Raw genomic sequence first — 25,104 nt, forward strand, 5'->3', positions numbered from 1 at the left:
CCACGACCCATCTTCAATGCTCTTACTGAGGGAAGGAGGTTGTTGGCCAAGATCTCGCGAGACATGGCCCCATCCATCCTGCCGTCAATACGGTGCAGTCGTCCTGTCCCCTTTGCAGAAAAGCATCCACAAAGAATGATGTTTCCACCTCCATGCTTCACGGTTGGGATGGTGTTCTTGGGGTTGTACTCATCCTTCTTCTTCCTCCAAACACGGCGAGTGGAGTTTAGACCAAAAAGCTCTATTTTTGTCTCATCAGACCACATGACCTTCTCCCATTCCTCCTGTGGATCATCCAGATGGTCATTGGCAAACTTCAGACGGGCCTGGACATGCACTGGCTTGAGCAGGGGAACCTTGCGTGCGCTGCAGGATTTTAATCCATGACAGCGTAGTGTGTTACTAATGGTTTTCTTTGAGACTGTGGTCCCAGTTCTCTTCAGGTCATTGACCAGGTCCTGCCGTGTAGTTCTGGGCTGATCCCTCACCTTCCTCATGATCATTGATGCCCCACGAGGTGAGATCTTGCATGGAGCCCCAGACCGAGGGTGATTGACCATCATCTTGAACTTCTTTCATTTTCTAATAATTGCACCAACAGTTGTTGCCTTCTCACCAAGCTGCTTGCCTATTGTCCTGTAGCCCTATCCCAGCCTTGTGCAGGTCTACAATTTTAACCCTGATGTCCTTACACAGCTCTCTGGTCTTGGCCATTGTGGAGAGGTTGGAGTCTGTTTGATTGAGTGTGTGGACGGGTGTCTTTTATACAGGTAACGAGTTCAAACAGGTGCAGTTAATACAGGTAATGAGTGGAGAACAGGAGGGCTTCTTAAAGAAAAAAGAACAGGTCTGTGAGAGCCGGAATTCTTACTGGTTGGTAGGTGATCAAATACTTATGTCATGCAATAAAATGCAAATTAATTACTTAAAAATCATACAATGTGATTTTCTGGATTTTTGTTTTAGATTCCGTCTCTAACAGTTGAAGTGTACCTATGATAAAAATTACAAACCTCTACATGCTTTGTAAGTAGGAAAACCTGCAAAAGCGGCAGTGTATCAAATACTTGTTCTCCCCACTGTAAGCTAATTCGTTCATTTTCAATCAGAATTGTTGTTATAAAGATAAGCATTATATTGTTAGATTAAAGGAGTAACTCTGGTAGGTCTATAACACTCTTCCTCACCTCAAGTCCAACTGTGGGAGTCAGTTGGAGCGCAGGTGCACACTGCCTTCATAGGCTGTAGCTAAGCCTAATGATAACCAGACCAAACCTTCGCAAAAGTTTCTTAACTTTATTAGGGTAATATCAAAAGTCTAGTCGTTGTTTATAGGGGAAATACTAACAGGTTATTATTTTGCATCTTGGCCTTTGTAGTTTTTTCCTTGTCATGGTTTGAATGTGATTAGCTCTATAGTTGGCCTACCAGTAATTCCTACTACATTGCGGCAGTTGGAACTTGATTTGGCCCAAGAAATTACAGCAATTGGCTAATGATATTCATTTTACAACTAAACTAAATACGAAGCCCAAAATATAAAATACAACTTTGAACTTAATTTAGCAAACGAATGTCAACAAAATGAAACAGAACAATTTTTGCATATTTAAAGAACTAGCACAGGTGGAACACATAATGACTAACGAGGTGACACCAATCGGTGCGCCCTACGTGCTAAAATGCTATACGTGTTAAAAGTCAAACCTCAAAACATGGAAATGGAAAAAAACAAACCTGTAACAGAACCTTCATGTAAAGGGTTCCTTAATGTAAAGGGTTCCTTAATGTAAAAACCAAACCTGTAACAGAACCTTAATGTAAAGGGTTCCTTAATGTAAAAACCAAACCTGTAACAGAACCTTAATGTAAAGGGTTCCTTAATGTAAAAACCAAACCTGTAACAGTACCTTCATGTAAAGGGTTCCTTAATGTAAAGGGTTCCTTAATGTAAAAACCAAACCTGTAACAGAACCTTAATGTAAAGGGTTCCTTAATGTAAAGGGTTCCTTAATGTAAAAACCAAACCTGTAACAGAACCTTAATGTAAAGGGTTCCTTAATGTAAAAACCAAACCTGTAACAGAACCTTAATGTAAAGGGTTCCTTAATGTAAAAACCAAACCTGTAACAGTAGCTTTGTCCAGATGTTCTCAGAATTCAATCTTGAGTCATTTCTGAAAGCCCCTGCTGCTGTTCTATCAACCGCAGAGATGTGGTAGCACTAGTGCCCTGGTTCAAGTAGATACAGATATCAGCTAGCTACAGCAAAACTTTATAATTATCTAGAACAGAAGTGTTTAGGTTAGACGTGGCTTTGTATCCAAGTGACTTGCACTGATAAATCATTAACGTGCACTGTATAGTTTGCTTACACTGCAAATCAATTGGTTTGTTGCTGGATGCACAGTGTTCACTACACAGCTGTAACACAGTATATCTGAGACCATGTGCAGTGCAACTAGGCAATTACTGTAAATGGAGATAATAGCACTCTTTTTTTTTTCTTGTTTCTCCTGTTATTTTTTTCTCTGTTGTCCATACAGAGGATGATGGGAATATGCTCCCCTAACCTCACAGACTATCAAATTATAACTTGTCACAGCTGCAGAGGCTCCCATAGGTCTTCCCCCCCAAAAAAAATACATAAGTGTGGTCATCATGGTTGGCTCCAGCCTACCCCCTAAAGTGACGGAGAATGTCAATCAACGCACGTCCCTGTTGATATTCACGACACCTTCCTTAATATTGAGTCATTCTGTCATGGAAAGAGACGGTGTTCCTAATGTTTCGCACACTCGGTGTATAAAAGCTATTGCTTTTACGAAAAGAGCTGTTCGGTGAACCATTTGAGACAGCCTCTTGTACATCTCAAAACTTCATAAATCGTTAAAGTTGGACCAGCGCGTTGGTACACGTTGAGATCACACGGTGCAAGCAGCAGACAGCCAAACACTCACTCTCGAGATCCGCAGGCCCTTGTCGTAAATTGAAAAGTGCACGTTATCTGTCAAACTGTTATTTGTTGCTGTCATACAAATGCAATGCAGAGTGATAAAAGGACGACCCCACGATGACGTACGCGCTCGTCCAGATGCTCAATAAACAGATCCAGAGTTTTTTTACAGCTGTCTGCGGCGGTGTCTGGGCTGTGGCCAGTCTGATACGGAGACCATGAGATAATCCAGAGGACAACACAATAGCTTGTTCCTGTTTCCTCTGTTCTTATATTGCTGGAGTGAAGCCTCAGCAGACTGTTCTCATGGCTTATTGCCTAACAGCCTTCCTCAGATGCAGTTGAAGGCCACAACCTGTGCTAAACCTGATTTATTAAATCACGCCTGCTCTAATGAAATCTCGCAATGCAGCTGTTGGCCCCAGATACCTTTTTTGGAACATACACTACCGGTCAAAAGTTTTAGAACACCTACTCATTCAAGGGTTTTTCTTTATTTTTACTGTTTTCTACATTGTAGAAAAATAGTGAAGACATCAAAACGATGAAATAACACATATGGAATCATGTAGTAACCAAAAAAAGTGTTAAATAAATCAAAATATATTTTATATTTGAGATTCTTCAAATAGCCACCTTTTGCCTTGAGGACATTTTTGCACACTCTTGGCATTCTCTTCACCTGGAATGATTTTCCAACAGTCTTGAAGGAGTTCCCACATATGCTGAGCACTTTTGGCTGCTTTTCCTTCACTCTGCGGTCCGACTCAATCCAAACCATCTCAATTTAGTTGAGGCCAGGTCATCTGATGCTGCACTCCATCACTCTCCTTCTTGGTAAAATAGCCCTTACACAGCCTGGAGGTGTGTTGGGTCATTGTCCTGTTGAAAAAGAAATGATAGTCCCACTAAGCCCAAACCAGATGGGATGACGTATCGCTGCAGAATGCTGTGGTAGCCATGTTTGTTAAGTGTGCCTTGAATTCTAAATAAATCACAGACAGTGTCACCAGCAAAGCACCCCCACATCATCACACCACCTCCTCCATGCTTTACGGTGGGAAATACACATGCGGAGATCATCCGTTCACCCACACTGCATCTCACAAAGCCACGGCGGTTGGAACCAAAGATCTCCAATTTGGACTCCAGACCAAAGGACACATTTCCACCAGTCTAATGGCCATTGCTCGTGTTTACATTTCAGTCATTTAGCAGACGCTCTTATCCAGAGCGACTTACAGTTAGTGAGTGCATACATTTTCATACTGGCCCCCCGTGGAAAACGAACCCACAACCCTGGCGTTGCAAGCGCCATGCTCTACCAACTGAGCTACAGGTGTTTCTTGGCCCAAGCAAGTCTCTTCTTATTATTGGTGTCCTTTAGTAGTGGTTTCTTTGCAGTAATTCGACCATGAAGGCCTGATTCACACAATCTCCTCTGAACAGTTGTTGTTTGTATTTGTATTTATTATGGATCCCCATTAGCTGCTGCCAAGGCAGCAGCTAGTCTTCCTGGGGTCCAGAAAAATGAAGGCAGTTATATATATTTTTTTAAACATTACAATACATTCATAACAGATTTCACAGAACACTAACTGTGTGCCCTCAGGCCCCTACTCCACTACCACATATCTACAACACAAAATCCATGTGTACGTGTGTGTATAGAGCGTATGTTATCATGTGTGTGTATGCATGTGTCTGTGCCTATGTTTGTGTTGCTTCACAGTCCCCGCTGTTCCATAAGGTGTATTTTTATCTGTTTTTGAAATCTGATTCTACTGCTTGCATGAGTTACTTGATGTGGAATAGAGTTCCATGTAGTCATGGCTCTATGTAGTACTGTGCGCCTCCCATAGTCTGTTCTGGACTTGGGGACTGTGAAGAGATGGCATGTCTTGTGGGGTATGCATGGGTGTCTGAGCTGTGTGCTAGTCGTTTAAACAGACACCTCGGTGCTTTCAACATGTCAACACACAAGCAGTGACGAAGTCAATCTCTCCTCCACTTTGAGCCAGGAGAGATTGACATGCATATTATTAATGTTTGTTCTCTGTGTATATCCAATTGCCAGCCGTGCTGCCCTGTTTTGTGCCAATTGCAATTTTCCTAAGTCCCTCTTTGTGGGACTTGACCACACGACTGAGCAGTAGTCAAGGTGCGATAAAACTATAGCCTGTAGGACCTGCCTTGTTGATAGTGCTGTTAAGAAGGTAGAGCAGCGCTTTATTATGGACAGACTTCTCCCCATCTTAGCTACTATTGTATCAATATGTTTTGACCATGACAGTTTACAATCCAGGGTTACTCCAAGCAGTTTAGTCACATCAACTTGCTCAATCTCCACATTATTTATTACAATATTTAATTGAGGTTTGGAGTTTAGTGAATGTTTTGTTCCAAATACAATGCTTTTAGTTTTAGAAATATTTAGGACTAACTTATTCCTTGCAACCCACTCTAAAACTAACTGCAACTCTTTTAAGTGTTGCAGTCATTTCAGTCGCTGTAGTAGCTGACATGTATTGTGTTGAGTCATCCACATACATACATTTTACATTTTTACATTTTAGTCATTTAGCAGACGCTCTTATCCAGAGCGACTTACAGGAGCAATTAGGGTTAAGTGCCTTGCTCAAGGGCACATTTACGTCATTTAGCAGACGCTCTTATCCAGAGCGACTCACCAATTGGTGCGTTCACCCTATAGCCAGTGGGATGACCACTTTACAATTTTGGGGGGGGGGTAGAAGGATTACTTTATCCTATCCCAGGTATTCCTTAAAGAGGTGGGGTTTCAAATGTCTCCGGAAGGTGGTGAGTGACTCCGCTGTCCTGGCCTCGTGAGGGAGCTTGTTCCACCATTGGGGTGCCAGAGCAGCGAACAGTTTTGACTGGGCTGAGCGGGAACTATGCTTCCGCAGAGGAAGGGGAGCCAGCAGGCCAGAGGTGGATGAACGCAATGCCCTCGTTTGGGTGTAGGGACTGATCAGAGCCCGAAGGTACAGAGGTGCCGTTCCCCTCGCTGCTCCAAAGGCAAGCACCATGGTCTTGTAACGGATGCGAGCTTCAACTGGAAGCCAGTGGAGTGTGCGGAGGAGGGGGGTGACGTGAGAGAACTTGGGAAGGTTGAACACCAGACGGGCTGCGGCATTCTGGATGAGTTGTAGGGGTTTAATGGCACATGCAGGGAGGCCAGCCAACAGCGAGTTGCAGTAATCCAGACGGGAGATGACAAGTGCCTGGATTAGGACCTGTGCCGCTTCCTGTGTAAGGCAGGGTCGTACTCTCCGAATGTTGTAGAGCATGAACCTGCAGGAGCGGGTCACCGCCTTGATGTTAGCGGAGAACGACAGGGTGTTGTCCAGGGTCACGCCAAGGCTCTTCGCACTCTGGGAGGAGGACACAACGGAGTTGTCCACCGTGATGGCGAGATCATGGAACGGGCAGTCCTTCCCCGGGAGGAAGAGCAGCTCCGTCTTGCCAGGGTTCAGCTTGAGGTGGTGATCCGTCATCCATACTGATATGTCTGCCAGACATGCAGAGATGCGATTCGCCACCTGGTTATCAGAAGGGGGAAAGGAGAAGATTAGTTGTGTATCGTCAGCGTAGCAATGATAGGAGAGGCCGTGTGAGGATATGACAGAGCCAAGTGACTTGGTGTATAGGGAGAAAAGGAGAGGGCCTAGAACTGAGCCCTGGGGGACACCAGTGGTGAGAGCACGTGGTGCGGAGACAGCTTCTCGCCACGCCACTTGGTAGGAGCGACCGGTCAGGTAGGACGCAATCCAGGAGTGAGCCGCGCCGGAGATGCCCAGCTCGGAGAGGGTGGAGAGGAGGATCTGATGGTTCACAGTATCAAAGGCAGCAGACAGGTCTAGAAGGACAAGAGCAGAGGAGAGAGAGTTAGCTTTAGCAGTGCGGAGAGTCTCCGTGACACAGAGAAGAGCAGTCTCAGTTGAATGACCAGTCCTGAAACCTGATTGGTTTGGATCAAGAAGGTCATTCTGAGAGAGATAGCAAGAGAGTTGGCTAAAGACGGCACGCTCAATAGTTTTGGAAAGAAAAGAAAGAAGGGATACTGGTCTGTAGTTGTTGACATCAGTGGGGTCGAGTGTTGGTTTTTTGAGAAGGGGAGCAACTCTCGCTCTCTTGAAGACGGAAGGGACATGGCCAGCGGTCAAGGATGAGTTGATCAGCGAGGTGAGGTAGGGGAGAAGGTCACCGGAGATGGTCTGGAGGAGGGGATGGGGTCAAGCTTTGCCACTGGCTTTACTCAAAGCCAGTGGCATGTCATTAGTAAAGATTGAAATAAGTAATGGGCCTAGACAGCTGCCCTGGGGAATTCCTGATTCTACCTGGATTATGTTGGAGTGGCTTCCATTAAAGAACACCCTCTGTGTTCTGTTAAACAGACCAAAGAGCTGTCAAAGGACACCAGAAACAAAATTGTAGACCTGCACCAGGCTGGGAAGACTGAATCTGCAATAGGTAAGCAGCTTGGTTGGAAGAAATCAACTGTGGGAGCAATTATTAGGAAATGGAAGACATACAAGACCACTGATAATCTCCCTCGATCTGGGGCTCCACGCAAGATCTCACCCCGTGGGGTCAAAATGATCACAAGAACGGTGAGCAAAAATCCCAGAACCACACGGGGGGACCTAGTGAATGACCTGCAGAGAGCTGGGACCAAAGTAACAAAGCCTACCATCAGTAACACACTACGCCGCCAGGGACTCAAATCCTGCAGTGCCAGACGTGTCCCCCTGCATAAGCCAGTACATGTCCAGGCCCGTCTGAAGTTTGCTAGAGTGCATTTGGATGATCCAGAAGAGAATTGGGAGAATGTCATATGGTCAGATGAAACCAAAATATAACTTTTTGGTAAAAATTCAACTCGTCGTGTTTGGAGGACAAAGAATGCTGAGTTGCATCCAAAGAACACCATACCTACTGTGAATCATGGGGGTGTAAACATCATGCTTTGGGGCTGTTTTTCTGCAAAGGGACCAGGACGACTGATCCGTGTAAAGGAAAGAATGAATGGGGCCATGTATCGTGAGATTTTTAGTGAAAACCTCCTTCCATCAGCAAGGGCATTGAAGATGAAACGTGGCTGGGTCTTTCAGCATGACAATGATCCCAAACACACCGCCCGGGCAACGAAGGAGTGGCTTCGTAAGAAGCATTTCAAGGTCCTGGAGTGGCCTAGCCAGTCTCCAGATCTCAACCCCATAGAAAATCTTTGGAGGGAGTTGAAAGTCCGTGTTGCCCAGCGACAGCCCCAAAACATCACTGCTCTAGAGGAGATCTGCATGGAGGAATGGGCCAAAATACCAGCAACAGTGTGTGAAAACCTTGTGAAGACTTACAGAAAACGTTTGACCTGTGTCATTGCCAACAAAGGGTATATAACAAAGTATTGAGAAACTTTTGTTATTGACCAAATACTTATTTTCCACCATAATTTGCAAATAAATTCATAAAAAATCCTACAATGTGATTTTCAGAAAGAAAAAAATCTCATTTTGTCTGTCATAGTTGACGTGTACCTATGATGAAAATTACAGGCCTCTCTCATCTTTTTAAGTGGGAGAACTTGCACAATTGGTGGCTGACTAAATACTTTTTTTCCCCCACTGTAACTCTGTATTCACAGTATAGCAGGGGGTGTAAAGCCATAACACATTCGTTTTTCCAGCAGCAGACTATGATCGATAATGTCAAAAGCCGCACTGAAGTCTAACAAAACAGCCCCCACAATATTTTTATCATCAATTTCTCTCAGCCAATCTGTGTCTGTTACTTGAACTCTGTGAAGCATTAATTTGGGCTGCAATTTCTGAGGCTGGTAACACTAATGAACTTATCCTCTGCAGGTCTTCCATTCCTGTCGCGGTCCTTATGAGAGCCAGTTTCATCATAGCGCTTGATGGTTTTTGCGACTGCACTTGAAGAAACTTCCAAAGTTCTTGAAATTTTACATATTGACTGACCTTCATGTCTTAAAGTAATGATGGACTGTCATTTCTCTTTGCTTATTTGAGCTGTTCTTGCCATTAATATGGACTTGGTCTTTTATCAAATAGGACTATCTTCTGTATACCCCCCCTACCTTGTCACAACACAACTGATTGGTTGAAACACATTAAGAAGGAAAGAAATTCCACAAATTAACTTTTCAGAAGGCACACCTATTAATTGAGATGCATTCCAGGTGACTACCTCATGAAGCTGGTTGAGAGAATGCCAAGAGTGTGCAAAGCTGTCATCAAGGCAAAGGGTGGCTATTTGATTTGTTTAACACTTTTTTTGGTTACTACATGATTCCATATGTGTTATTTCATAGTTTTGATGTCTTCACTATTATTCTACAATGTAGAAAATTGTAAAAAAAATAAAATAAAGAAAAACCTTTGAATGAGTAGGTGTTCTAGAACTTTTGACCGGTAGTCCATGTTAGTGAATGAATTGATCAAACGTGCCGGTTTCAGTTAATTGTTATATTACGTTTATTAAGTACTTCTTTTTTTTTTATCCGTCCAACATAAGTTGAGGTGCCTCCATTCTGGAATGTCTTTCTGTCACTGACTGGATGCACTGACTGGAAACTCACTGGACATGGCTTGTTTTTATCGAGTGTGATCTAAGAGCAGAGGAAAAACGCCAAGGGGGGATGGATACTTTTGCAAGGCACTGTATCCGCCGTAAACAATGACAGTGGATGAAGCTGAGATGAACCAAGGATAAACCACTGATCATTAAGCACAAAAAACAAAAAACACTTGCATGCCTTCAAACACAAGCGCACACATTCTCACAATATACACAACCTCGTGTTCTAACCAGTCCCCTAGACGAAAGTTAGCTCATCCAGTTGGGAGTCTAACGGAGCAGGGATGCCTCTGCCTATTCCCCACTTTCAAGTGCTAAATATCTCTATTAAATACTGATTTTGTTTAAAGTCCTCTTTTAGAATTCTTCCATGAGTAGGTCATAGGTAAATGGTCATGCAGTGTCTCCCAGTGTGATTTTAATCTTCCTAACAGTGATGGATGGCTTTAAAGGGGGGAAATTGGGAAAACATGCTTCCCATTCCACAGGGCTAGCTCTTTAGGCACGTCATTATCATCTGGAACAAGTTACTGGCCCGGAGAGAAAGAGATATACAGTGGGGGGGAAAAAAGTATTTAGTCAGCCACCAATTGTGCAAGTTCTCCCACTTAAAAAGATGAGAGAGGCCTGTAATTTTCATCATAGGTACACGTCAACTATGACAGACAAATTGCGATTTTTGTTATTGACCAAATACTTATTTTCCACCATAATTTGCAAATAAATTCATAAAAAATCCTACAATGTGATTTTCTGGATTTTTTTTTCTCTCATTTTGTCTGTCATAGTTGACGTGTACCTATGATGAAAATTACAGGCCTCTCTCATCTTTTTAAGTGGGAGAACTTGCACAATTGGTGGCTGACTAAATACTTTTTTTCCCTACTGTATGTCGATATAGGACTCGTTTTACTGTGGATATAGATACTTTTGTACCTGTTTCCTCCAGCATCTTCACAAGGTCCTTTGCTGTTGTTCAGGGATTGATTTGCACTTTATATATTAGCGGTACTGATCGTACAAATGATTGCCGTTGTCTTAAAGAGACGATCCTCTCAGGATGTTAGTGTGAGTTAAATCTGGATGATGATGTCATCTTTTTCCCTTGACTTCTGTTTTTGATCCAGAAGTACGCGTGTAACGTTTTACTTTACCTTATTCCTTTTAAAGGTGATATGACGTTTTCTTTTGTTACTTATTGAGGTTTTATTAGTTATCAGAATCCTTGCTACAGTATCACCATGATCAGCAGTGTATCAACATGAGGCGGGGCGGTGCCCACCTGTGACGGGGCGGTGCCCACCTGTGACGGGGCGGTGCACACCTGTGACGGGGCCTCCCTTTGGACCTCAATTTTTCTCTCTCGTCCTCACTCTCTCCAATTACCTGGCCTACAACTCAACCTTTTCAACGACACTGCAAGATGTGATTTACACAGAAACATGTCCTTTCACACTAGTGAAACAATGGTCCGCGCTCCACCTCTAGCCGGAGACATCATTCGGCTTAATTTGAAGAACAATAAATTACCGCACCAAATGTATGGAACCTTATTTCATTTGCCAGACTAATGAACCGTAATCATTACCAGCACACAACTGTTAAGACTTGACTATGAGCAATATGTCAGCCATCCGGTTGTATAATATATCGCTCTGTTTATGATATTTTATGTTTTAAGGACTTTCCCTGGCAGCCATGTGGATCTTTTTAAAAAAGCAAACATCACTTGACCAGAAACCTTTTGGAAAATGGAGCCAGTGAGAACTAACTGTTCCTGGACCTGAACTGTGTGACCTGAATGCCTTTTTTTTTTTAGAGGGGCACAAGTAAGCACTCACTGTTCCTGGATCTGTTTCTCAGGCCCTGTTCATAAAGTTAACATTTTTGGGTTAATTTTTGGGTTAATTGTTGTCATCAAAGATGTTGGGACCTCAGGCAATTTTTCAAATCTTCACCCCCCCAACAGTTCCTCTCTCATTTCTCCTGGCTTTTTTAAAACTGCAATGGGAGGAGGCCTGGTGAAAGGTCACTCAATGGACCTTTCCAGATACTATAGAGTCAATTATTTTTCATTGCACGCCTCCCCCACGACTTAAAAAAAAAAAAAAAACAGTTCTATCAAGTACTACTGGCTAACTTCAAGATTTGTTTTCCAATTTTTTAAGTTCAGAGCCGTTGAAGCTAAGCAGACCATTGTTGAAATGCAGGGCTGCTTGTTGGTTTTTGTTAAGGGGAATATGGGGTAAGGACAGGAAAGGGGCTGGTTTTCATTTGTAATTTGGTGAATATTATTCACTTTTTCCATTACGTCCAATTGATAATACATCGTGTAGATGTTCATCTGGCTTAACTGGTTCAGCTATAAGTGGGCAAGAAGAAAATAGTCATTTGAATCAAAACAATGGATCTCAACGTTCTATTTGACACTAGCAATTCATTATGACATAGAAAATGAATGTGGGAAAAAAAAAGAAGGCCTGAAGTGAACCTTTCCTTAGCTCTGTCTCGTACATTGAAACCTTGCAGAGGGATGTTTTACTGTCTGGCCACGTATACAATCTGAGCGGCTTTCTGGTGACATTTGTCTATTTTTTCATGTTGGTCATTCACCAGACCCTTATCCAGAACGGCTTAGTCTGTGCATTCAACATCACTTCTGTTTTTACATTCTATTTAACCTGAACTAACCTAACTTAGCAGGTGTAAAAATAAATGCCTGAGCGGCGTTTCTTTCTTTCTGGTCCTGACGAGAGAAAAAAAATAAACTGCCGGGGGAGGTTCTCTTCTGCGCTGTTCAACCCATCCAGTAAATGTGGAGGAGGAGTTAAGATGGAGTGTTACTTTCTTAACATCTTTCCATTTCCCCTGAAAAGCGGATGCATCCAGTTGTTTCTGACCCTGCTGAGTGGGGTTGAGAACCAATTATCATGTCCACACCTTCCTCACCACCATACTGGGGGTTCTGGTCTGGTCATGGATCTTTCTCAATTTTAGGACTTTGACGGTGTCAACACCTCCATGTTTCATTATGGCTTGTGTTGACCAGCCCCCTGTGTTGAGCATGTCCGGGTTAAGCCACACAGGAACGGCTGGGGCTTGTGTTGACCAGCCCCCTGTGTTGAGCACGTCCGGGTTAAGCCACACAGGAACGGCTGGGGCTTGTGTTGACCAGCCCCCTGTGTTGAGCACCTCAGGGTTAAGCCACACAGGAACGGCTGGGGCTTGTGTTGACCAGCCCCCTGTGTTGAGCACCTCAGGGTTAAGCCACACAGGAACGGCGGGGGCTTGTGTTGACCAGCCCCCTGTGTTGAGCACGTCCGGGTTAAGCCACACAGGAACGGCTGGGGCTTGTGTTGACCAGCCCCCTGTGTTGAGCACCTCAGGGTTAAGCCACACAGGAACGGCTGGGGCTTGTGTTGACCAGCCCCCTGTGTTGAGCACCTCCGGGTTAAGCCACACAGGAACGGCTGGGGCTTGTGTTGACCAGCCCCCTGTGTTGAGCACCTCAGGGTTAAGCCACACAGGAACGGCTGGGGCTTGTGTTGACCAACCATACTGCACCCTCAACCTCTTTTGGGATTTATTTGGTCCCCTGCAGTAAAATTAGCCTTGTCAACCCACTTTAAGACATGCTTTTAAAACGATAAGGTTTACAGGTGATATGTATTACTGCTTTCATCTTGAGTTTTAATGGTCTGTTCCTGTTGGCTGTCTGGTTTCACCAGCTATTAGACTTGTGGGATTAGGTCAGTCGTGGCTACCCTAGTATCAGACGAATTGAAACGGCATCCTCATTGAGCATGATTTGCATTGCAAAAAAATTTGCAAAAAAATACATTTCCAAATGCACAGTTGTACATGTGTTGTACAAATCATTGTATACAATGATTATTGTCCCCTGTAGCTCAGTTGGTAGAGCATGGTGCTTGCAATGCCAGGGTTGTGGGTTCGTTTCCCACGGGAGGCCAGTATGAAAATGTTTGCACTCACTGACTGTAAGTTGCTCTGGATAAGAGCGTCTGCTAAATGACGTAAATGTAAAATGATTATCATAAATCATCGTATGCTCATTTTCCAGTAACCCATGTTCCTAAATGTTATAAAATCTCATGTTCCTAAATGTTATAAAATCTTGCCTTTGTTTTCTTAATCAGCTTCTTGGCTCACTGTATAGTAGATTACATCACTGTATAGTAGATTACATCACTGTATAGTAGATGACATCACTGTATAGTAGATTACATCACTGTATAGTAGATTACATCACTGTATAGTAGATTACATCACTGTATAGTAGATGACATCACTGTATAGTAGATGACATCACTGTATAGTAGATGACATCACTGTATAGTAGATTACATCACTGTATAGTAGATGACATCACTGTATAGTAGATGACATCACTGTATAGTAGATTACATCACTGTATAGTAGATGACATCACTGTATAGTAGATGACATCACTGTATAGTAGATGACATCACTGTATAGTAGATGACATCACTGTATAGTAGATGACATCACTGTATAGTAGATTACATCACTGTATAGTAGATGACATCACTGTATAGTAGATTATATCATTTTGTGGTTAAAGAGCAACTGAAGGCAATAAACAACGTATCTGGTAGGAAATGGCCTGTTGCATCCATATTAGTAAAAAAAAAAAAATCCAGTGTCAAAATTGACTACAAAGTGTAAATAGGATAATTTTGGTCTTAGTCAGTCTTGTCCAAAATGGAGATTTGCGAGATACAGTAATTAGTAAAAAATGGTACGTCACGGAATGAAGGGTACCGTAACAGTTTTCCTTGGGTTGGGCTTATTTCAATCATGCCCACAGCTGACAGTACCAAGTAATCATCAATTCGGAGCGCATCTGCACACGACCCGATCGTAATGTCCATGATCAATTTGGTTCGATATTTGATATCCCTATGGGGCAGGTTAGGGACCATCATTAAATTACTCAATGTACATGGGACAATTTTTGCAGATGTCAAAAAGCTCAAAATTTCAATAACGTAGCCCTTTACACTTGTGCCCGTATACAGGTTGAAAATGGCAGATTTGGGCAACTGATAACCGCCAAAATTGGAACGCAGTGGCTGTACAGTAACATGCTATAAATGACGTCAGAGCTCAGGCTCTGCACTTCACAACGCTGTAGGTTGCCCCCATCCATGCTGCTAATTGGGTGACTTGCAAATTTTTTGTTGTCTGAGTGAGGGAAATGCTGTCAATTTCAAATGTACATAATTTAGCTGACTTACAAGAGCAATTAGGGTTACGTGCCTTGTTCAAGGGCACATCGAAAGATTTCACCTAGTCAGTGGCTTGGGGATTCGATCCAGCAACCTTTCGGTTACTGGCCTAACGCTCTTAACCACTAGGCTACCTGCCGTAAATTAAGAGGACTCTATGTAATTTTAAAGATGAGATGTTGACTATAATAAATACCGTTTTGATGGAGACACCAGTTAGTCCTCTCACTCAAACCCTTGTTATTTTTTTGTCTTATGTTACACCTACCCCACATTTTCCAGGACTATTCTTATCATGTTACTGAATGTATCCAGAGTATTTTCAGATGTCTTTATCAACAAATGCGGCAAAAAGTACAGTAAATGTAAAATGCACATAAAATCAAAAGTGTAATGTTTGGATTCAGTGTTGTATCAGGTGAACTGTTGTCGTTAACTTTGGTCTAATAATTTTCCCATAATCTCCAAACTGTTCCCTACTCTGCTTATGCATATACTTTTCATATTTCTTCTGTAAGAAACATTTCAATGCATCACAATCCAATTCCCACGAGTGTAAAGGGTTAAAAACCTCAAACCAACAATAAATTGTAGAAATGCATATACAAATATTGAAAGCATTTTAATGAGACAACTCGAAGATGTGCAACATGAAAATATTGTCCCATTTACATTGTGTCATTTATTGACTGTCCCTAACTATCACCAGACATAGGCTATCCAAAGTCAAACCAACTTTGCCACGGTCGTACACCAGCCGGCTGAAGCTAATTTACAAATGCTTCCCACGTGCGAACACACACACACACACACACACACACATTAAACCATACTCCCCAAGACAATGCTAGTTTGGCTTCAGTAATGGCCGCTGCATTTGTTAATGAACAAGTAAAAAAACGAGGCCAAATCAGTATGTTCAGACCCCCTTTAAGCTGCTCTGTCGTTCTCACCATGAAGTGGTTGTTTTTCCACGTTAGGTGGGTTTGTTTTTCGCCTGTTCTCCATTTTACGCATGGATTTTGGCACGCCACATTCTGAACAGCTACCCCCCCCCCCCCCCCACCCCCCAAGAGGGACGGCTAAGGTTTCAGGGCACGATTCGGAAGCTGTAGCTCAAAGCAACCCTTCGACCCCAGAGCAAGTCCCTGCTCAATACATCTCAATCTGCTCTCCCCTCCTTCTCTTCTCTTCTCATCTCATCGCATTCGTCTGAGCTGACGAGGTCGCCGACAGAGCTGACAAAGTCGCCGACAGACACTTTGCACAATTGACACTAATCGTAATGTCTTCTACTCCGCTTCGAGGGTCCCTGTTTAAACCAATTAGGGGGGCTATGGCAACATGTGGGATATATTGTTGGGGCAAATTAACCGCAGCTGCTGAAGTGATTTAGTTATGTGGATGTATATGGGTGACGTCTCGTTTCTATACAAAAAGTCTTCCAGAAAGTTGTGGAAAGATGATGCCAACCACCTTGCAAATGAGGAACAACAAACATGAGACTCACCAGCTTCGCTGCCCACATGTATACACATGCCTTCTGGGTAGCTGGTTATGATACAAAGAGTCGAATGGTAGGAAAAGTCTGACATCCAGTCAATAAAAAGGTCAGCAGATGTTTTTCCAGGTTGCGTTTCATGCGTGCCTTGTTTTTCCTCTGCACAGAATAAAGACAGGAAATGGGGAACAGTCCTTGCCGCTTCTCTGCTAGTTTTGACTGTTTGACACATTGCCAGGGCATGGTGTGTGTTTGGACTGTTTGACATATTGCAGGGCATGGTGTGTGTTTGGACTGTTTGACATATTGCAGGGCATGGTGTGTGTTTGGACTGTTTGACACATTGCAGGGCATGGTGTGTGTTTTGACTGTTTGACACATTGCAGGGCATGGTGTGTGTTTGGACTGTTTGACACATTGCAGGGCATGGTGTGTGTTTGGACTGTTTGACACATTGCAGGGCATGGTGTGTGTTTGGACTGTTTGACACATTGCAGGGCATGGTGTGTGTTTGGACTGTTTGACACATTGCAGGGCATGGGGTGTGTTTGGACTGTTTGACACATTGCAGGGCATGGTGTGTGTTTTGACTGTTTGACACATTGCAGGGCATGGTGTGTGTTTGGACTGTTTGACCCATTGCAGGGCATGGTGTGTGTTTGGACTGTTTGACACATTGCAGGGCATGGTGTGTGTTTTGACTGTTTGACACATTGCCAGGGCATGGTGTGTGTTTTGACTGTTTGACACATTGCAGGGCATGGTGTGTGTTTGGACTGTTTGACACATTGCAGGGCATGGGGTGTGTTTGGACTGTTTGACACATTGCAGGGCATGGTGTGTGTTTGGACTGTTTGACACATTGCAGGGCATGGTGTGTGTTTGGACTGTTTGACACATTGCCAGGTCATGGTGTGTGTTTGGACTGTTTGACACATTGCAGGGCATGGTGTGTGTTTGGACTGTTTGACACATTGCCAGGGCATGGTGTGTGTTTTGACTGTTTGACACATTGCCAGGGCATGGTGTGTGTTTGGACTGTTTGACACATTGCCAGGGCATGGTGTGTGTTTTGACTGTTTGACACATTGCAGGGCATGGTGTGTGTTTGGACTGTTTGACACATTGCCAGGGCATGGTGTGTGTTTGGACTGTTTGACATATTGCAGGGCATGGTGTGTGTTTGGACTGTTTGACACATTGCAGGGCATGGTGTGTGTTTTGACTGTTTGACACATTGCAGGGCATGGTGTGTGTTTGGACTGTTTGACACATTGCAGGGCATGGTGTGTGTTTGGACTGTTTGACACATTGCAGGGCATGGTGTGTGTTTTGACTGTTTGACACATTGCAGGGCATGGTGTGTGTTTGGACTGTTTGACACATTGCAGGGCATGGGGTGTGTTTGGACTGTTTGACACATTGCAGGGCATGGTGTGTGTTTGGACTGTTTGACACATTGCAGGGCATGGTGTGTGTTTGGACTGTTTGACACATTGCCAGGTCATGGTGTGTGTTTGGACTGTTTGACACATTGCAGGGCATGGTGTGTGTTTGGACTGTTTGACACATTGCCAGGGCATGGTGTGTGTTTTGACTGTTTGACACATTGCCAGGGCATGGTGTGTGTTTGGACTGTTTGACACATTGCCAGGGCATGGTGTGTGTTTTGACTGTTTGACACATTGCAGGGCATGGTGTGTGTTTTGACTGTTTGACACATTGCCAGGGCATGGTGTGTGTTTTGACTGTTTGACACATTGCCAGGGCATGGTGTGTGTTTTGACTGTTTGACACATTGCCAGGGCATGGTGTGTGTTTTGACTGTTTGACACATTGCAGGGCATGGTGACATGGATGTCAAATCCTGTTGTGAGTAAAAGACCAGGTGTACCACACATTGGCGAAATAATACACCCTTTTTATAATGTTACACCAGCTATCAGGGCAACAAGTTATTAATGCCACCTGCTGGGTGGGTTTCAATAGTTTTCCTTTCTGTGACACCGTTTTGTTTTCATTCGTCTCCCGAGTGGCGCCGTGGTCTAAGGCACTGCATCGCTGTGCTAGCTGTGCCACTAGAGATCCTGGTTCGAATCCAGGCTCTGTCGTAGCCGGCCGCGACCGGGAGACCAATGGGTGCGGCGCACAATTGGCCCAGCGTCGTCCAGGGTAGGGGAGGGAATGGCCGGCAGGGGATGTAGCTCAGTTGGTAGAGCATGGCGTTTGCAACGCCAGGGTTGTGGGTTCGATTCCCACGGTATGAAAAAAAAATAAAAATAAGAAAAAATAAATAATGTATGCACTCACTAACTGTAAATCGCTCTGGATAAGAGCGTCTGCTAATTGACTAAAAGGTAAATGTAAACATATGAAGAGCATAACACATACAGTAGGGAAAAAAGTATTTAGTCAGCCACCAATGGTCCAAGTTCTCCCACTTAAAAAGATGAGAGGCCTGTAATTTTCATCATAGTTACACGTCAACTATGACAGACAAAATGAGGGAAAAAAACCCAGAAAATCACATTGTAGGATTTTTAATGAATTTATTTGCAAATTATGGTGGAAAATAAGTATTTGGTCAATAACAAAAGTTTCTCAGTACTTTGTTATATACCCTTTGTTGGCAATGACACAGGTCAAACGTTTTCTGTAAGTCTTCACAAGGTTTTCACACACTGTTGCTGGTATTTTGGCCCATTCCTCCATGCAGATCTCCTCTAGAACAGTGATGTTTTGGGGCTGTCGCTGGGCAACACGGACTTTCAAAGATTTTCTATGGGGTTGAGATCTGGAGACTGGCTAGGCCACTCCAGGACCTTGAAATGCTTCTTACGAAGCCACTCCTTCGTTGCCCGGGCGGTGTGTTTGGGATCATTGTCATGCTGAAAGACCCAGCCACGTTTCATCTTCAATGCCCTTGCTGATGGAAGGAGGTTTTCACTCAAAATCTCACGATACATGGCCCCATTCATTCTTTCCTTTACACGGATCAGTCGTCCTGGTCCCTTTGCAGAAAAACAGCCCCAAAGCATGATGTTTCCACCCCCATGCTTCACAGTAGGTATGGTGTTCTTTGGATGCAACTCAGCATTCTTTGTCCTCCAAACACGACGAGTTGAGTTTTTACCAAAAAGTTCTATTTTGGTTTCATCTGACCATATGACATTCTCCCAATCCTCTTCTGGATCATCCAAATGCACTCTAGCAAACTTCAGACGGGCCTGGACATGTACTGGCTTAAGCAGGGGGACACGTCTGGCACTGCAGGATTTGAGTCCCTGGCGGCGTAGTGTGTTACTGATGGTAGGCTTTGTTACTTTGGTCCCAGCTCTCTGCAGGTCATTCACTAGGTCCCCCCGTGTGGTTCTGGGATTTTTGCTCACCGTTCTTGTGATCATTTTGACCCCACGGGGTGAGATCTTGCGTGGAGCCCCAGATCGAGGGAGATTATCAGTGGTCTTGTATGTCTTCCATTTCCTAATAATTGCTCCCACAGTTGATTTCTTCAAACCAAGCTGCTTACCTATTGCAGATTCAGTCTTCCCAGCCTGGTGCAGGTCTACAATTTTGTTTCTGGTGTCCTTTGACAGCTCTTTGACAGCTCTTTGGTCTTGGCCATAGTGGAGTTTGGAGTGTAACTGTTTGAGGTTGTGGACAGGTGTCTTTTATACTGATAACAAGTTCAAACAGGTGCCATTAATACAGGTAACGAGTGGAGGACAGAGGAGCCTCTTAAAGAAGTTGTTACAGGTCTGTGAGAGCCAGAAATCTTGCTTGTTTGTAGGTGACCAAATACTTATTTTCCACCATAATTTGCAAATAAATTCATTAAAAATCCTGCAATGTGATTTTCTGGATTTCTTTTTCTCAATTTGTCTGTCATAGTTGACGTGTACCTATGATGAAAATTACAGGCCTCTCTCATCTTTTTAAGTGGGAGAACTTGCACAATTGGTGGCTGACTAAATACTTTTTTTCCCCCACTTTATATACTATTTCTTCAGAAAGTAGACACACAGAGGGTGTACGCATACAGACACTTGATATACGTCAGGCTGAGAGCTGGTGACAGGATGTGGAATGCATACAACAAGGCAACCTAGTAGTGTTCTGTTGTGGTTTAAAATTTAGAACTACTGTGTGAGAGAATAGAGGGGGAGTACTTTGCAGCGTTTCGTGAGTGAAAAAATCCTCCTGCCTATAAAACAATAGATGGCTGTACAGGAGGCTTATGAGACAACACACCTGCCCAACAACAAAGTCTAAGACAGCCTGAACTCCAACACAACAGTAAAACTCAGCACTGTGCTGTGAATCTCTAGCATTCCTTTCTTAGCGCGTTGGACACGACCAGACAGACATCTGTTATGCTGTAGATTCACACACACACACACACACAGACAGCGTTACTTTCTGCTGTAAGATCTGGGTTCTGGATCACTGTGTCTTTTTTTATAAAACGTTTACATCTTAAGATGTGCAAACTGTGTATGTTTCCAAGATGTCTGACAACAGTAGCAGCAGGAAAAACAGACATCTCTGGAACAAATAGCCTTTATGAACTAAAGGTATGTAAAGGTAAACAACAGGACAACATTCAAGACTAGAGAATATTGGAACCCAGAAGCAAATCTTGATTTGATTTGTTAACTTAATTTCTGCTAACAGTCTCACAAGACTAAAGAGTACTGTACACGACAGTATGCGATGTCCATGGACAGCTTAAGATAGCCTGGTTAAAGCACTGTGAGCACAGCTTTCAGTCCGGTTCAACCAGGTTAGGCTTAGGAGGAAAGTTGAGTGGAAAACCCAAGCAGCCGTTCAACAAGGTTATAGTGAAATACTTAAATCTGGTTTGAGCTGGAGTAAGAGGAGTGACACTCCAGTACTCAACACAGCTCCTCAATAGGGTTGGGCGGTATCCAGATTTTCTTACCGTCATACCGTTTCTGTACCATACCGGGGTATACGGTATTACCAAATGTGCACAGAAGGGGGCGCTATTTCATTAACAAAATTTGTTTTATTATTATTATTTTTTTTTTTTAACATTTTGTATCCCTTTGAACATGGTGCAGTTATTAATTGTATAATTTGTATGGTGTATCAGTACACCCAGTCATTACAAAGATACGGGCGTCCTTCCTAACTCAGGTGCTGGAGAGGAAGGAAACCGCTCAGGGATTTCACAATGAGGCCAATGGTGATTTTAAAACGGTTCGAGTTTAATGGCTGTGATAGGAGAAAAATGAGGATGGATCAACAACATTGTAGTTACTCCACAATACTAGCCTAAATGACAGAGTGGAAAGAAGCAAGCCTCTACAGAATACAAATATTCCAAAACAGGCATCCTGTTTGCAATAAGGCATTAAAGTAATACTGCAAAAAATGTGGCAAAGAAATTAACTTTTTGTCCTGAATACAAAGCGTTATGTTAGGGGCAAATCCAACACAACACATCACTGAGTAACACTCTTCATATTTTCAAGAATGGTGGTGGCTGCATCATGTTATGGGTATGCTTGTACATCAATAAGGACTAGGGAGTTTGTTTTAGGATAAAAGGAATGGAGCTAATCACAGGCAAAATCCTGGAGGAAAACCTGGTTCAGTCTGCTTTCCACCAGACACTGGGAGACAAATTCACCTTTCAGCAGGACAATAACCTAAAACACAAGGCCAAATATACACTGGAGTTCCTTACCAAGACGACATTGAATGTTCCTGAGTGGCCTAATTACAGTTTTGACTTAAATCGGCTTGAAAATCTGTAGCAATGATCAACAACCAACTTGACAGAGCTTAAATAATTGTAAATATTGTACAATCCAGGTGTTTAAAGTTCTTAGACTTACCCAGAAAGACACAGCTGTAATCGCTGCCAACGGTGATTCTAACATGTATTGAATACTTATCTAACCAAGATACTATATGTCTGTCACATAATGAATATTAAAGAAGTTGTGTACAGGATCCCACTAACTCCTCCCCTTCCTCTGGTCCCGCCCCTCTCCAGGCATCTACCTATTGGACATGATCTACATCGACTCGGCCTATCCGGCGTCGGATAGCATCATCGAGACGGAGCAGAGGACAAATCAGATGAACAACCTGCTGAGGGTGATCTCTGACCTGCAGATGTCCTGTAAATATGGTAAGAGTACAACGTTTCCCTCATTTTTTACAGACATGTCAGCTTCACCACACAAAAATAAATTGTTGTGCTCAGCTCAAAAGTATAGATTAACAGACAGTCTTCGGATGCCAGGTTTAAAAAATGCATGGTGAAAAGAAGGAAAGCCCGCTCTCACTGGTATATTAGAGTAGTTTTAATGTATTTTAGCAGCATCACAGGTCAACCAACAGACGCATTTCAGCGACAGAAGGCTATATAGTATATACCAGTTAGTGCAGGGTTTCCTTATTGACAGCTTCAGCCACTATATCACTGTATCACCCATAGAGACCCTCAAATCTCAAATACTCTCTTATTGATGAAGGGCTTTTCAAACAACTGAGCCCGACTGAACTTAGCCAAATAAAGCTGTACTGCACTGGCCTGGCTGCATCCACCATAGTTGCTGGAACCACGCTAGAAAGGACATATCAGAGTCGGCACAGTTTGATTTGGGTCGGCATAATAGTGTAAACACTAGAACCGCCAATGGCCCACTGATGTTTGATTTTGTACAAAATCAGCCCCAGGGCCTCCCGAGTGGCGCAGCGGTCTAAGGCACTGCATCGCAATGTTGCGGCATCACTGCAGCCTGGGGTTCGATCCCAGGCTGTGTCACAACCGGCCTTTACCAGGAGTCCCATAGGGCGGCGCACAATTGGCCCTGGCGGGTGCCAATGTTAACATACGCTGTCATCCCCTGCGGGGATCACCCGGCTAATCACTCAGGCCGGGGTTCTAAACATTGTCCTGTAATCATTTAAAGGGGCTCTCCATCTCTCTGATGTCTAGAACAGCAAGTGAGACAGAGACTGTCATTCTAGATTGGCTACAGTACAGTAGACAGAGACTGTTATACTAGATTGTGTTCCCGAGTGGCGCAGCGGTCTAAGGCACTGCATCTCAGTGCTTGAGGCGTCACTACAGACCCCCTGGTTCGATTCCAGGCTGTATCACAACCGGCCTTGACCAGGAGTCCCATATGGGACTATTTCCAACATAACACTGCCAAGACAATGTGCTGTAGGACGTTGGTACCAGACAGGCGCTAATGCGTCTCTCTCTCTCCTCACTGAATGAATGACAAATGGGTCAATGGGCGATAATTGTGCACGTTCATTCACAGTCTAATTTAAATTAGGCCTAACTGAATGATAAGGAGGGTGAAGAGGTTGATTTTAATTTAGAAAGACAATAGTGTAATGACGAGTTTGTGTTATGCCTGTTTATCAGCAGCAAATAATTTGACTGCACACCTTTTGTAAACAGAAGCTGTTAATGGAACTGTTTTATTTACTATCGCTCTATTACTATTCAAATGTATTGTGGGAAACAAAAAACATGCTACATGTTGCAGTAGGCCTTTAGAATAATGCGAAACATACCCTCGACTCTATCCAGGGAAGCAAACGATAACAGCCCACTGAATGAATTACAAATGGATGACAAACTACACCCTAACTATACCAAAAATAATTTGACACATAATAAGAGTTAGCCTATAGACCAGATTAAATTGACAATCATCTGATGAGTGACAATATTAAACCCATCAGTGGTCAAATTGTCCATGAAGAGATGGACGCATCGTGTAATTGACAGACGCAGGGAAAGGAGCATCACTTTATCAAATCCTCCCTCAGAGTCACATGCAGGTAAAACTTTTTTGATTTTCTATGGTTTCTATGACAACTACCTTTGTCAAATAACTCTCAAAATTCCTGAAAACTGTGTGCAGAACAACCGATTTGTTTGTGGGGCTTGCTCACACAAAGCCCCGAAGATGTGTGCTGACTGTGGACCCAAAGCAAAGACAGACTAGATTGATTCATGCGTAAAGGCGCAATAGTGTTTGATACGGTCAACAACTGACTGTTTTTATATCTTGTCATGAATATATTTCCACCAATATTTCTTTATGCAATTCATCCTTTACAATTGTTCATGCACTGGTGCTTTTGTTTAGGAATACTGCAAATCATTTCACCTGTGACCTGGCTGGTTATATTATCATCTTTTTAGTTTCTGCTTTGTCAAAAGAAGCTGTAACTGGACTTTATTAATTACTATAACTATATTACTAATCAAATCTACAAATAAAGTTGATCAAATGGTTTACACCGTAATGTTTTTATTGTAAGGGAAATGAAAATATTCTCTACGTCACTTTGTAGAATTATACAAAACACATCCTTGACTCTGTGTAAACAAATAACCATTGTTGTTTTTTTAAATTGATATTTCCACAAATATTTATTTATGCAATTAATCCTTTTATAATAGTTTATGCACTATCTATCAAGAGTTGGTTCTTATGTTTGACTACCTTGTGGGTTGATATGCATCTGAAGCATATGCTAAAGGAGACGCCCGGCAACGTTAAAGGATATGAATGTTCCTTCAAGCCTGTGTTATGTAGTCTGCTGTCCTTGCATCTACGTCATCGTTGAAGATACTTTTAGTTTGACAACACTGGCAAGAGCAAGCAAATGTTTACTCCTCATGGCGGCAGATAGCTTAGTGGGTAGGAGCGTTGTGCCAGTAACCGAAAGGTCGCTGGTTCTAATCCCCGA

General features: G+C 43.2%; 1 protein-coding gene across 1 annotated transcript in view; it reads left to right on the plus strand.

Moving 5' to 3' along the window:
- The window catches only part of LOC311127541 (ras-specific guanine nucleotide-releasing factor RalGPS1-like), a gene marked incomplete at its 5' end in the record, with an annotated part of 281,489 nt that overhangs the window by 143,496 nt on the left and 112,889 nt on the right, over positions 1-25,104 (plus strand). Inside the window, 1 exon segment of the mRNA XM_084159360.1 lies at positions 22,373-22,510. Within this exon segment, the coding sequence (XP_084015486.1) occupies positions 22,373-22,510 (138 nt within the window).

This window comes from Coregonus lavaretus (genome assembly GCF_964263955.1).
Source record: "Coregonus lavaretus genome assembly, chromosome: 4".
In the NCBI taxonomy this organism is placed as follows: Eukaryota; Metazoa; Chordata; class Actinopteri; order Salmoniformes; family Salmonidae; genus Coregonus; species Coregonus lavaretus.